The 15,703-nt window shown below is 42.2% G+C and overlaps 1 protein-coding gene and 1 long non-coding RNA gene across 3 annotated transcripts in view; one reads left to right on the forward strand and one right to left on the reverse strand.

The window, feature by feature from the left end:
* LOC110521381 overlaps positions 1 to 6,458 on the forward strand; it is a 30,237-nt gene extending 23,779 nt beyond the window's left edge. The window contains exons 1-3 of one of the 2 annotated variants that reach the window (XR_005040862.1): positions 9 to 112; positions 2,219 to 2,364; positions 5,087 to 6,457. This is a non-coding gene — a long non-coding RNA (uncharacterized LOC110521381). Of the gene's footprint in view, positions 1 to 8; positions 113 to 2,218; positions 2,365 to 5,086 lie in introns of those variants that run through there. The other variant, XR_002473129.2, reaches the window with a different exon arrangement.
* slc41a2a (solute carrier family 41 member 2a) lies at positions 873 to 14,641 on the reverse strand. The gene is made up of 11 exons (XM_021598896.2): positions 14,460 to 14,641; positions 13,240 to 13,716; positions 10,950 to 11,057; positions 8,221 to 8,292; positions 7,596 to 7,740; positions 3,206 to 3,352; positions 2,900 to 3,047; positions 2,736 to 2,815; positions 2,490 to 2,621; positions 2,210 to 2,355; positions 873 to 1,790 (listed from the first exon to the last, which is right to left on the reverse strand). Exons 2-11 carry the CDS (start codon positions 13,642 to 13,644, stop codon positions 1,608 to 1,610), a joined length of 1,566 nt encoding a protein of 521 aa, XP_021454571.2. The 5' UTR covers positions 13,645 to 13,716; positions 14,460 to 14,641; the 3' UTR covers positions 873 to 1,607.
* Between the last annotated feature and the right edge of the window lie 1,062 nt (positions 14,642 to 15,703).

The following is a 15,703-nucleotide window of genomic DNA, read 5'->3' on the forward strand; positions in this document are numbered from 1 at the left end:
TAGTTCATTTGTCACATGCGCGGAATACAACAGGTGAAGCAGACCTTAGTGAAATGCTTACTTACAATAGGCTCTAACCAATAGTGCAAAAAAGGTATTAGGTGAACAATAGGTAAGTAAAGAAATAACAATAGAAAGACAGTGAAAAACAGTAGCGAGGCTACATACACACACCGGTTAGTCAGGCTGATTGAGGTAGTATGTACATGTAGATATGGTTAAAGTGACTATGCATATATGATGAACAGAGGAGCAGTAGCGTAAAAGACGAAAACGTGGGTGGCGGTACACAATGCAGATAGCCTGGTTAGCCAATGTGGGGGAGCACTGTTTGGTCGGGCCAATTGAGGTATGTACATTGTATGTATAGTTAGTGACTATGCATATATATGATAAACAGAGAGTGGCAGCGTAAAAGAGGGGTTGGGGATAGTCCAGGTAGCCATTTGATTGCCTTTTCAGGAGTCTTATGGCTTGGGGGTAAAAACTGTTGAGAAGCCTTTTTGTCCAAGACTTGGCACTCCGGTACCGGCTGCCATGCGGTAGTAGAGAGAACAATCTGTGGCTGGGGTCTTTGACAATTTTTAGGGCCTTCCTCTGACACTGCCTGGTGTAGAGGTCCTGGACGGCTGCTTAGCCCCAGTGATGTACTGGGCCATACGCACTACCCTCTGTAGTGCCTTGCGGTCGGAGGCCAAGCAATTGCTGTACCAGGCAGTGATGTAACCATGCTCTCGATGTTGCAGCTGTAGAACCTTTTGAGGATCTCAGGACCCATGCCAAATCTTTTTAGTTTCCTACAGGGGAATATGCTTTGTCGTGCCCTCTGTCTTGGTGTGTTTGGACCATTCTAGTTTGTTGGTGACAATAGAGTACTGTCTCCACTTGTACCTGAAAGGTAGACTACTCATCAGACTGATGCACCTGCTGAGACAGAAACAACTATTGTATGTTAAACTATATGCAGGAGAGAGTAAATTACCTATTAAATATCAACCAATTGAAATCCTATTTGTCTTTATTAGACAGGTTGGACTCTTTCTCAACTCTCACAAAACAATGTAATAACATACAACAGTCACACAATAAGTAAGTAACACTGCAATATTATTGATTCACATTGTGAAAACTCACCCATGTATGTAGATTAAAAGGAAATTATATTCTATAACAGACATTTTAGAAAACATGTATATTACATATTATGTTACAATTAAAATGCTGCCTGCCCACAATATTGAACCAAATGTACATCACCCTCATTTTCGTTGGCACAGAATTTCTTGACACAATATCCAAAATGCCTATAGAAGTACCTCAGCTTGTGAGGAAATTCAGCAGAAAAACTCCAAACAGGGGGTTGGACACAGACCCCCTTTGAGAAAGAAACCCTGAAATTCAAATAATTCTGCTGCCAGATTTTAGTAGAGCCACCTGCTTTTTCCTAAGGCCTTACATTATCTCAGGCCTTGCTTGAATGCATCCAACCTTACTTTAAAACAATTACAGATCCAATAGGGCTGGATTGGTGAAAGCAGTTGAAATGTCTGCTTTCACCCAAGCAGAATGAAAGGAGAATGAAAGGAGAATATGAAGCACCCAGGGTATCAGTCTCCAGTGGGAACTTTCTCCCCTACGAGCCAGAGCAGGAAGAAGGCCAGAACCAGGAGGGCTGTGCCCAATAGATCCGCCAGAGCAGTGAGGTAGGGGATGGAGTAACTGTCAGGGTCTTTGCCCGTCCGCCACAGACAAGGGATCATCCAGTCAGCAATACATAACAGTGTGAAGACCTAACAGAAGGGAGAGAGAAAGATTCAGCCCTTTATTATAAACTGGGTGGTTCGAGCCCTGAATGCTGATTGACTGTCAGTAGTGATATATCAGAACAAAACCATGGTTATGACAAAGCATTTATTTTTACTGCTCTAATTATGTTGGTAACCAGTTTATAATAGCAATAAGGCACCTCGGGGGTTTGTAATATATGGCCAATATACCACTGCTAAAGGCTGTGTCCAGGCACTCCATGTCACTTTGTGCGTAAGAACAGCCTTTAGTTGTGGTATATTTGCCGTATACCACACCCCCTTGGCCCTTATTGTTTAATTATAGTATCAGTGTTAATGAAGGAGCAGAGGAGAAAGAATCCACTTATGACTACTGAGACACAGACATTGACCAAACTGATCTCTCTTGCTTCCTGATTTACCTGTAAAAGGGCTACAACTAGGAAGAAGGTGATGAAGACAGGTGTGGGAGAGGTGCTGCCCTTCATCAAGTGGATTGTGTACAGGAAAATCAGGTGACCCGGTACGACCAACAGGAGCAGCACCTGTGCAGAGCGATGATTGGCTCCTGTCAGAGGTATATATGGTTAACTGACAGATAGAATACACCTGACAACAGAACATTTCATTCCTTTTGTGTTCACAGGTATGTTAAAGGGACTGGTCATGTTCATGAGCCTGTCTACATGTGCGTGTCATTACCTGAGCCACAGAAGGTCCTGCAGGGATTGTAGCAGCTCCTGCGATCCTCAGGCACCTGCCTCGGTGGGCAGTGGTGGTACAGATCAGTGGCTATACGACTGGACTGGATGGCAACCAGGTTCCCCCCAATACCTAGATTGAGATGAAGAATACACAATGATCATACATTTGGAGAGATCTTGTGACTTACCATTTTCTTGAAAGTTCCTGAATGTATGCTTCTAAAAATCCAGATCCTTGTCTCACCATTCATAACTGGCGTGTAGACTATCATTCCCACCATGTTCGGGTCTGATACAGTTGTGTCCAAGATGAGTCCTCCGATACTAGAGAAAAATACTTATTAAAGGATGGTATTTCCATTTGAATGCTGTGACTGGACTTCAGGGGCACGGAACAGGGAAGCAGACCTGCTGATGACCATGGCAGTGATGATTGGTTCCCAGCCTGTGTAGAGTAGAATGCGACTTGCTGGGTTTCTGGAGGAGACGACCACCCACAGAGGGGTCAGTCCGAGGAAGAACATACACACCAGGTATGACACATAGGGATACAACTCTGTGTGGAGACAGGGAAAGGAGCAGACACACACTAGCTAAACAAATATAGTTGATAGCTAGCCAGATGAGTCAGAGCTGTAAATGTAGCTATGACATTCCAGTAAATGGGCCCAGACTGCCCCCTAGTGGCCGAAAGCTAAACCTCTTGATTTATACCTATGCATTCGTAGAGCCTCTGGCTCAGGCAGGCCAGGATGGCCAGGGTGATGAGGTCACCAAAGCTGGCAGCGATGGGCGTGGCCACGTTGTCTGGGTTGATGCCAATCCTCTTGGAGCCGGTGATCACTCCCACCATGATGATCCCTGGGAGAAAACAACACAGTCGAGTCATATTCAGGCTACTGTCCAGTTGCACAACTCTCCAACCAAGGTGCATGAATTGAGCAGCCAAGAGTTGCACAGATGAAAGCAATGTGGTGACAGCTGGGAGAAGCGTCAGACTGGGGGAAGGGAAAAGGGACTGTAATGGCCTACAGTGGTATTATTCACTTCCGCTTTTATCAAGTGGTAAATGCAAATCAAATATCTGTAAACACAGATGGTCAAGTTGAATTAGTTGATACATATTTGCATTCCAAGGCAGATAAAATAGCATGTTATTCTGTGGACCGATCAGTACCCATCATTCCAATGAAAATGAACCACATGAATAATTCATTTGGGTGTCCTAGCTAGATCACAAACTCTGCCTTACAGAGTCAGGTCTGCCTTTCAGATCCCAAGCATTGGTTCTATTTGAGTCATAACAAAATGGTTTTGCAACAAAAAGGTCTGATACAGAAGAAACCTACAATGTCAGTTGTAGCTAAGCTTCCTGGTCTCAGATGATTATATTCTGTACATCTCAAATAGAAAGAGCATTCAGGCTTTTCCAGGAATACAGCAGAAGTGTACTGTTTTGCAATTAAGTTGGAATAATTGTACATGTAAATGGATGAGAAAGAGATAATATGCCTCAGAGAGAGGTTATGGTAGTGTATGTAGAAAAAAATACTATAGTATACTATGGTCTAAATACTGTAGTATTACTATATTTATATACTATAGTATTCACTGTACAGTTTTTGCAGACTTTACTGTAGTGTTCACTGTAGGACAGCAGGTAGCCTGGCGGTAAGGAGTGTTGGGAAAGGCAGTTAACCCTAATTGCTCCAGGGTCGCCGTCAATAATGGCTGATCGTCCGTGACCCCACTCTCTCAGCGGGAGTGAGATATGAAAAGAAAAAACATTTCCATATTACACCTCACATCAGTACAGGTTACCCACTTATACATAAAGTGAAGAGGGCATGACAAAACCTATTCCCCCTCAGGAGACTGAAAAGATTTGGCATGGGTCCTCAGGTCCTCAAAAGGTTTTACAGCTGCACCATCGAGAGCATCCTGACGGGTTGCATCACTGCCTGGTATGGCAACTGCTCGGCCTCCAACCGCAAGGCACTACAAAGGGTAGTGCGTACGGCCCAGTACATCACTGGGGCCAAGCTTCCTGCCATCCAGGACCTCTATACCAGGCGGTGTCAGAGGAGGGCCCTAAAGGTTGTCAAAGACTCCAGCCACCCTAGTCATAGACTGTGCTCTCTGCTACCGCATGGCAAGCGGTAACTACACAGACTATTTGCATTGCCCCATCCCCTACGCTGCTGCTACTCTCTGTTATTATCTATGCATAGCCACTTTAAAAATCTTACCTACATGTACATACATGCACATTGACTCTGTACCGGTACCTCCTGTATATAGCCCCGCTATTGTTATGTACTGCTGCTTTTAAATTATTTGTTATTCTTATCTCTTACTTTTTGTGGGGGGGGGGGGGGGGGTTCTTAAAACTGCATTGTTGGTTAATGGCTTGTAAGTAAGCATTTCACTGTATTCTGCGCATGTGACAAATATAATTTGATTTGACTATATATTATATAGTGTTTTTGCAGACATGACTGTAGTATACTATAGTATTTACTAGTGATTGCCATTCATTACATATGTTCATTGCTGTTATTGCCCATTATTATTTGCACCTTTGTGTCCTTTTAGATAAACCCTACTACATACAATGCCAACCAAGTCTCCATTCAAGACAAGCATCTCATGTCTACAACTGTCAATCATTCCCTGCCATGTATCATCTCCATTATCGGAATCTAGAAAGACTTTTAAACTGAACTGCATCTCTGCCTCCAGCTGCTCAGTAGATGGGCATCTCCATAACCGTCACCTAAACCTCAGTGTTTCCCTTGGGGACCCTTATTATTGGAGGACATGTAGGAAATGTATAAAAGCACCCCTTGGTCATGTTCAGGTGAGAGCTTTTTACTGTGAATGTCCTTTGTGTGTACAGGTTGTATGGTGTTACTGGTGGTTTATTTCTGCGAGGAACCATTTTGTGACTATGTTGTCTTGAAGAAATGTTTGGGGTGTAGTCGATTGTTCTGAATGGTATATGTTGACTTTGACCATCAGTGAGTTTTTCCCCTGAGTGACAATATTTCTGATTTTCATTATGTAAGGCCACTGCAATCATGGCCTTCTATTTGAAGTCACTTTGTTTGGAGAGGCATTGCTGGTTTGAGGTACAGGCTGTGCGTTGCTGGTTTGAGGTACAGGCTGTGCCCTCCAAAAAGGGCTCTGTCTAAGTCAAGTCATTTCTACAATATCTATTGTTTATGTCAATTCTGTGGTTAACTGTTCTTTCTTTTGTACCATCAGAAGTACAGTACTGTTTGTCACTGTTTTTGGTAATATTCTGAACTTGGTCAATTTAATTTCTGTGAAAGCACTCTTGTATTTCAGAAAGCGGTCTAGTGGAAGTAACAGATCTATGAAGTCATTTTGGTGTACTCTTGTTAATGTGTTATTTATCTGTGTCAAACAAGCAAAACTAATCCTCAGCTTTACTAAAATTGGCTTGTTCTTTATCTGCCTCTGTAGTGTTTTCCTTTAATGGGTCTAGAACCTGTGTCTAATGTTTTAAGATGTTACAATTTGTCAGAACTTTTGCCCCAACTCAATAGGTGGCCTGTCATGAACCTGTGTGTCTTATGTTCTGGTTTAGTTGTTCCCCTAATTAAACAGTAACTGGGGTAGTCTTGAAGTTGTGCCAGTTTAGCTAACCCTAGTCGGCAGGTGTTACCACAATATGCTACAGTCATGTCTGCAAAAACACTACAGTGAATGCTATAGTATACCACACTCATGTTTGCAAAAAACCACAACAGTGAATACTATAGTATATAAATATAATACTACTGTATTTAGACCATAGTATACTATAGTATTTTTTAATGTGGGTTAGCTGTAAATGTGTAATATGTTGGATGTTTGAACTAGGACCCCTTTTTTTGTATTATTCATCAAATTTCTAAATGCATTGTATCCACATTTGTGCTTATGTGTTTTTAAATAGTCAAATAAAAAAATAAATCAAGGGATACTACAGTGTAGAGTATAGTATTCTACAGTATACTAAACAATCATATAGAAAGCACTACACGGTCGAGGGCATGAACTCCCCAAGGCCAGCACGTTCAAATCAAAACCGCATTGACAAAGCTAGCAGTAAAGCTAGCTAGCAGTCCAATCGATCCAAAAATTCTAAAGTAAGCACTACATGCTCGAGGGATACTACAGTCTACACAGTGTGGAGTATAGGATTCTACACAGGATACTACAGTTTACTACAAAATTATATAGAATTCTACAGTAAGTACTATACTATTCTGTAGTAAAAATGTAGTATTTTTTATGTGGGCTTCCCTATAAGGAAGAGACTGTCGCCTCACACTAAGATGCTAGTGAAAAGGGCCTCTCCGTGTAACAGTACAAGTTTTAGACCGTCCCCTCGCCCATACCCGGGCGCGAACTAGGGACCTTCTGCACACATCAACAACTCACCCTCGAAGCATCGTTACCCATCGCTCCACAAAAGCCGCGGCCCTTGCAGAGCAAGGGGAACTACTACTTCAAGGTCTCAGAGCAAGTGACGTCACTGATTGAAACGCTATTTAGCGCCCACGCTAACTAAACTAGCCGTTTCACATCCGTTACACTCACCCCCCTTTTGACCTTCCTACTCTTTTTTCGCAGCAACCAGTAATCCGGGTCAACAGCATCAATGTAACAGTACAAGTTTTAGACCGTCCCCTCGCCCATACCCGGGCGCGAACTAGGGACCTTCTGCACACATCAACAGTCACCCTCGAAGCATCGTTACCCATCGCTCCACAAAAGCCGCGGCCCTTGCAGAGCAAGGGGAACTACTACTTCAAGGTCTCAGAGCAAGTGACGTCACTGATTGAAACGCTATTTAGCGCCCACGCTAACTAAACTAGCCGTTTCACATCCGTTACATCCGCATGGAGGAATTGGCATGCGTGAACCTGTGTAGGAGAATGAGAGGCTCAGTGGGGATAGACAGGAACGGATAGCTCGTCCGTTCCTGTCAATACCTAGCTAGCTGTTTGAGCCGTGACCTAAAACCCATTGTGTGGGTACTGTAGGTATGATGTGGGTTAAGGGTTTGGACAGGTCTCGCTGTGCTCCTTACCCTGCAGTAAGGAAGCAAGGAAGGCAGTAGTTACGCTGGCTGAGCAGAGGAGAGCAGCGTGGTTGAGAAGCATATTTCCCTCCAGTACCCAGCCCAAGACCACCGCTGCCAGGGCAGCCAGTAGACCCAGCACTGTGGCTTGCATCTGGAGAAAGAAAACACTCTTTGTACACTAGGCATTTGTTAAGGCTAAGAAGTACAAATAAAGGTTTGGGGGACATATTTAAAGTCACTTTCCAGTGAAAATCTCACTTTTAAAGTTAATATTCTATTACCTCATACCCAAATAATATTGTTGACTCATAAGGTATTTGTGGCCAAAGCATAAATTGGAGAAAAAAAACTTCAAAACCCCACCTCAAACAGACCATTTAAAAAAATGGAAGATGTCATCCTCCTTGAGGAGGACAAGCTGGCCAATCAGCGGTCTACTCAAATCAATGACTCACACCATTCTGTTGTTAGGGTACGCCCACACCATTCCAACACAGAAAAGCTTATTTTTTAACACAACTAATTACATTTTTTTTAAATGAATACTTTTCACTCATATTGTAATTCATTATAGATCATATGTCATAGAAATCTGGAAACACTGGACAATATCAGCCATAAAGTAAATCACCTGTTTTAGTGCCAGGTTCCCAATAATCAAACTCCATTTCTCTTTGGCTGTCTCCATTTCCCCCACATTCACCTGACAAGGACAAAATCATGAATGTTAGTATCTTTTCTCAGTGTAAAATCCCATACTTAGTCTTGACTAAAGCATCAACATATCTGTGTCATGACTATGACCATTTATTAGGCCTGACAGCTAGGACATGCCTATTGAAAAGCAGGCTTCCTTCAGGCAAAACAGAAATCCTAGTTGTAGGTCCCAAGAAGCATAGAGATCTGCTGAATCTCAATGTTAGTGCAGTCGTTGCAAATAAACTGTAAAGGACCTCGGCGTTACTCTGGACCCTGATCTCTCTTTTGACGAACATATAAAAAATATTTCAAGAGCAGATTTGTCCATCTTTGTAACATTGCAAAAATCTGAATTATGCAGAAAAGCTAATTCATACTTTTGTCACTTCAAGATTAGACAACTGAAATGCTCTACTCTCCAGCTACCCAAATAAGGCACTATTAAACTTCAGCTAGTTTTAAATACGGCTGCTAGAGTCTTGTCTAAAATCACAAATTTGATCATATTACTCCAATGGTAGTCTCTCTACAGTGGCTTTGTGTTAAGGCTAGGGCTGATTACAAGGTTTTACTGATAATCTACAAAGCATTACTGTCACTGTGTGCTCCCTCTCCGGCCTCTAGGTCACCAGGCTGCTTGTTATGGCGCTCCCCTGTCACCATCGTTACGCACACCTGTGCATCCTCAGAATCACCTGGACTCCATCACCTCTCTGATTGATTATCTTCCCTGTATCTGTCACTCCCCTTGGTTCTTTCCTCAAGTGTTATTGACTCTGTTTTCATGTTGGTGCGTTGTTTGTGTTACGTGTTTCATTTATTTAAAACACTCACTCCCTGAACTTGCTTCCCGACTCTCAGCGCACTCGTTACAATTACATGGACTTGCTCCTACCTATTTCTATGAGTTGGTCCTGCCGTACATACCTATACGTACGCTACGATCACAAGATGCAGGCCTCTTTATTGTTCCTAGAGTTTCAAAGCAAACAGCTGGAGGCTTTCTCCTATAGAGCTACATTTTTATGGAATGGTCTGCCAATAAATGTGAGAGACATAAACTCGGTCTCAACCTTTACGCTTTTACTGAAGACTCCTCTCTTGAGTAGGTCCTATGATTGAGTTTAGTCTGGCCCAGGGGCGCGAAGGTGAATGGCAAGGCACTGGAGTGATGAACCAGCCTCGCTGTCTATGCCTGGCCGACTACCCTCTCTCCACTGGAATTCTCTGCCTCTGACCCTGTTATAGGGCCTGAATCATTGGCTTGCTTGCGCTCTCCAATGCCATCCCTAGGACGGGTGCATCACATCATGCCAGGCTTTTTTTGCTATACTTGACTTGAGTGGGTTGCCCATGACGTGATCTTCCTGTCCGGTTTTGTGCACCCCTTGGGCTCTTGTGGTGGGAGAGATCTTTGTGGGCTATACTCAGCCTCAGGGTCACAATCTAAGGGTAGTCTGTTGATATCCCTTTGGTGGCTGTGCTTTGGCAAAGTGGGTGGAGTTATATCTTGCCTGGTTGGCCCTGTCTGGGGGTAACTTTGAACGGGGCCACAGTGTCCCCCCCGTCTCAGTTCCCAGTATTATGCTGCAATAGTTTATGTGCTAGGGTCAGGGTCAGTCTGTTTTATCTGGTGTAATTCTCCTGTCTTATCTGATGTCCTGTGTGATCGTACGTATGCTCCCTCTAATCCTCTTTCTGACCCTGCTGGTCATCTATGAACGTTTGAACATCTTGAATATCGATCTGTCCTTAATGGTCAAGTACTCTTATAATCCCCACCCCGCGCAGCCAGAAGAGGACTGGCCACCACTCAGAGCCTGGTTCCTCTCTAGGTTTCTTCCTTGGTTCCTGCCTTTCTAGGGAGTTTTTCCTAGCCACCATGCGTCTACACCTGCATTGCTTGCTCTTTGGAGTTTTAGGCTGGGTTTCTGTATAAGCACTTTGTGAAAACTGCTGATATAAAAAGGGGTTTGAAAATAAATGTGATTGATGTTTCTCTCTCATAAACTTATTAACACCGATATTCATACTGTATGATTGATGAGTGGGAGAGCGTCAGTGTCACGAATGCTGCCGAAGTTGGTCCACTTTTCATTTTCCATTTGTTTTGTATTCATTGTACACACCTGGTTTCCATTCCCATAATTATATGTTCCTTATTTAACCCTCTGGTTCCCCCATGGTTTTGTGTGTGTTTGTTCATTGTAAGTTGGTCTGTATTTGTGAGCTTGATTATTTTTCCTTCTTGGAATATTTGTTGTTTTTAGTAAAGTAACGTGAATTATTCATCTCTGTGTCCTGCCAAACAGTCAGTTACTAGAGCGGGTCCGGCATTCTAGAATCAGAAACAGAAAATGCTCTCATGCCAGTCAGCAGATTAAGTCATGGTCAAAAGTCCAATAACACACCACACATCCTGTATGCACAACAGACGGTTAGGGAGGGTAGATTCAGAGTCATATATGCAGTATAGGTTCTAGTCAGATTAGTCCAGTCTTGTACTGCAGGGAGTTGTCCAGTGCCATTTTCTTCACAGGCGGGTGAGGACTTTCACACAGGGACAGAGAACTCACAATACAAGGGAGAAACAATGTAAGGAATGGACTTCCCACTGTGTTGGTGTATGGATGAATTGTGTGTGTTTATGTGTGTACTCACTGCTGTTGAAAGTCTGGAAGCCAGGGTCATCTCCAGGTTTCCTTTCAGGCCCAGTAGAGCTGGCACCAGGATGAAGATCTCTGTGACTCTCTGGAACACCTCCCAATGCTGCCACAACAACACACAGTGGAATAATACACCAAAATATAATGCAATAGACTGACGCACGAAAAACTAGACAGACCAACACACAATGCAACAGAATCAACATACAAACACACAATACAATACATGAACATACCATGCAGTAAACACACCAACACACAATGCAACAGAATCAACATACAAACACACAATACAATACATGAACATACCATGCAGTAAACACACCAACACACAATGCAACAGAATCAACATACAAACACACAATACAATACATGAACATACCATGCAGTAAACACACCAACACACAATGCAACAGAATCAACATACAAACACACAATACAATACATGAACATACCATGCAGTAAACACACCAACACACAATGCAACAGAATCAACATACGAACACACAATACAATACATGAACATACCATGCAGTAAACACACCAACACACAATGCAACAGAATCAACATACAAACACACAATACAATACATGAACATACCATGCAGTAAACACACCAACACACAATGCAACAGAATCAACATACAAACACACAATACAATACATGAACATACCATGCAGTAAACACACCAACACACAATGCAACAGAATCAACATACAAACACACAATACAATACATGAACATACCATGCAGTAAACACACCAACACACAATGCAACAGAATCAACATACAAACACACAATACAATACATGAACATACCATGCAGTAAACACACCAACACACAATGCAACAGAATCAACATACAAACACACAATACAATACATGAACATACCATGCAGTAAACACACCAACACACAATGCAACAGAATCAACATACAAACACACAATACAATACATGAACATACCATGCAGTAAACACACCAACACACAATGCAACAGAATCAACATACAAACACACAATACAATACATGAACATACCATGCAGTAAACACACCAACACACAATGCAACAGAATCAACATACAAACACACAATACAATACATGAACATACCATGCAGTAAACACACCAACACACAATGCAACAGAATCAACATACAAACACACAATACAATACATGAACATACCATGCAGTAAACACACCAACACACAATGCAACAGAATCAACATACAAACACACAATACAATACATGAACATACCATGCAGTAAACACACCAACACACAATGCAACAGAATCAACATACAAACACACAATACAATACATGAACATACCATGCAGTAAACACACCAACACACAATGCAACAGAATCAACATACAAACACACAATACAATACATGAACATACCATGCAGTAAACACACCAACACACAATGCAACAGAATCAACATACAAACACACAATACAATACATGAACATACCATGCAGTAAACACACCAACACACAATGCAACAGAATCAACATACAAACACACAATACAATACATGAACATACCATGCAGTAAACACACCAACACACAATGCAACAGAATCAACATACAAACACACAATACAATACATGAACATACCATGCAGTAAACACACCAACACACAATGCAACAGAATCAACATACAAACACACAATACAATACATGAACATACCATGCAGTAAACACACCAACACACAATGCAACAGAATCAACATACAAACACACAATACAATACATGAACATACCATGCAGTAAACACACCAACACACAATGCAACAGAATCAACATACAAACACACAATACAATACATGAACATACCATGCAGTAAACACACCAACACACAATGCAACAGAATCAACATACAAACACACAATACAATACATGAACATACCATGCAGTAAACACACCAACACACAATGCAACAGAATCAACATACAAACACACAATACAATACATGAACATACCATGCAGTAAACACACCAACACACAATGCAACAGAATCAACATACAAACACACAATACAATACATGAACATACCATGCAGTAAACACACCAACACACAATGCAACAGAATCAACATACAAACACACAATACAATACATGAACATACCATGCAGTAAACACACCAACACACAATGCAACAGAATCAACATACAAACACACAATACAATACATGAACATACCATGCAGTAAACACACCAACACATAATGCAAGAATAGATAAACAAATACAGAAACCTTGCAATTTATAAGTACCTCACCTGAACTACGTCCAGTAACATCCCAGCTGACACCGTCCCCAGTCCAGCCAGTAGGAAGGGCACCAGTATCTGCAGAACCATGGACCTGACAGACTCACTGGGCATCTCTCTGACACCATCCTGGGCACTACAATCCTCTGGGTCCTTCTCCGTAACTTCCTCATTGACCTTGGAGCCAGGCATGTGTCCATTGGGGAAAAGTGGGTCTGTCTCAGTGTATGGACAGAGTTCATTAAAGATGTTGCTGTTGGATGGGGACTGAGCTCTATTTGGGAGTCGTTGGTGACCCCCTGGATGTTGTGCATCTGGGGCTGGGCAGGACCCATAGTGGTGCCTGTTGTGTTTTCCTGCACCCACGCTGTCACTCTGGGCCAGTTGGTCATCCTGTTGCCCAGTGTTGGCCATCAGAACAATGATGTGTCCTGAGGGAGTTAGACACTCCTTCTGGTACTCCGAAGAAAGGGTAAGTTGATATGACTGGGTCAAAGAAAACCAGCAGGAGGTAATTAGACAGTTACAGTATATATCATCCTTGATATTGATGTTATCACTGAACACTCATGGTACTAGTCATGAACTGCTGGCAAAAAAATACATAAAAATAAATGAACTTGTTGCTGTGTAAGAGGTGTGGCAAAGGTAGGCTTAGTGTGTAATTTAACACACCTGTGACGCACAGACGCAGATAAATGACAGATACATGCCATCTCTACACGTGAGCATATAAGACAGACAAGCATACAAGAGAGTCTTGGCTATAGCACGGCAAATGCGTAACATCTGATGCTTGTATGGTTTAATTCGTTAGGTATTCTCCCACATACTCAGGGGTTTTCCATGCCATCACAAAGCCGCCCCTTGTCAGACATGGAAACGATGTGAGGCCTCATGGTGCTAATAGTCACACAATTACCAAACAACTTTAGGGAGATATTTTATTCATTATCTGGTTAAGTCCAAATTGTATAGAAATATCTCGTCGTATCCAGCATTGTGCATCTGAAAACGACAGACAATTCACCAGGAAGTATTCAAAGTGACTGTGCGTCTATCTGGAATTGAGTGAGACTGACCAAATCAATGGCTTGTTATTCTGTAAGTAATTAGCAGTTATCCACACATTTGGTCTGAAGATGAAAACATGTAAACACACCAACTGTAGAAAGAAAAACACGTACAAGTTCCAAGTGGCAGTACGTTAAGAGAAACAGGTGACTTACCTAAAGTGTGAAACCACAGCATATTAGAGATATGAGAGGCGAAGAAATAGATTTTGGAGAAGTAGATACTCCTTCACTCTGCTTATTCTGTCCGTGAGTTCTTTTCCTCCTCCCTGAATGGCTGAAGCTCCTTCATAGCTATGTCATTGCTCTCTCTCTTTCACTCACTCACACAGACACACTGTGAAGAAATCCCTCCTGATGATGCAACCTCCAAAGTATTCCAAACAGAGGACTTTATTGATATAATGTGGATTGGAATGATCTACACAGGAATAGAAATGAATATGTGATCACAAACCTAATAGCAGAGAAGAGTACCACTGAATAGAACAGTATGAATGGATGAATTATAATAAGCAACAACAACAAAAATAGCAGGAGTAAAGCACTGTATAGAAAAGAGTGGACTATTACGCAGTAATAGGACTGTATTACACGGTAATACATGAGAAAAAAGGGCTGTATTAGGAACGCAATAGATGATTAATAAGCATTAGAAAAGTGTGACTAATTATAGCAGACAATAATCACAAGGACAACACCAGGAGGAAACAAAAATATGCCGAGAACTGAGGCCTATATTTATACCCTTGTAAGAGCATGGATCGGACCAACTGACCAATAGGAATCTAGAAACAGAACTTAGGGCATGCACAAGGGTGAGGTGCATGGCTACTTAATTATTGCCTAAGGCCACAATCTATCTGTCTCTGACTTGAGGGGGGAGAGAGGTGAGGATGGGCGAGGGCTAGGCGTCTGGGAGCCACCAAACAAATAAACAACCAAGATGCACATGCCCATAATGTCCAGGAGGGGCTATTCTTGCACACAGACAAGCACACACACAGTTCTCCTTCCACATGGGGATGTTTCAAAATAAAAGTATGCCACCTGGTGTAGGCAATGCTGTTATGACAAACAAAATAATGAGAGGAGTTACCGGTAGTTAATACTAAATCCCCATTAAGTTGATTTCCGCGGCCCCGCAGAAATGTAATTAGCATAATAAAAAAATCAGAATCAGAATCTGTCAATTTAAAATAGAGATTGATGCGTCTCAATCCACCACATCCGCTGATGTTGCACTTCCGCACCTGGGGTGAAAGGTCGCAGAGCTAGAGCGGTGTCAGACCTTGAGCCATCCCGAAAATCAAATCGGTCTTCTCACTAAAACGTCTGAAGTATCCCAACAGATTGGCCTACAAACTATTAGTTTGTACGTGCCTCTGGAATGATGAGTC

This window comes from Oncorhynchus mykiss, chromosome 30 (assembly GCF_013265735.2).
Source record: "Oncorhynchus mykiss isolate Arlee chromosome 30, USDA_OmykA_1.1, whole genome shotgun sequence".
NCBI classification, from domain to species: domain Eukaryota; kingdom Metazoa; phylum Chordata; class Actinopteri; order Salmoniformes; family Salmonidae; genus Oncorhynchus; species Oncorhynchus mykiss.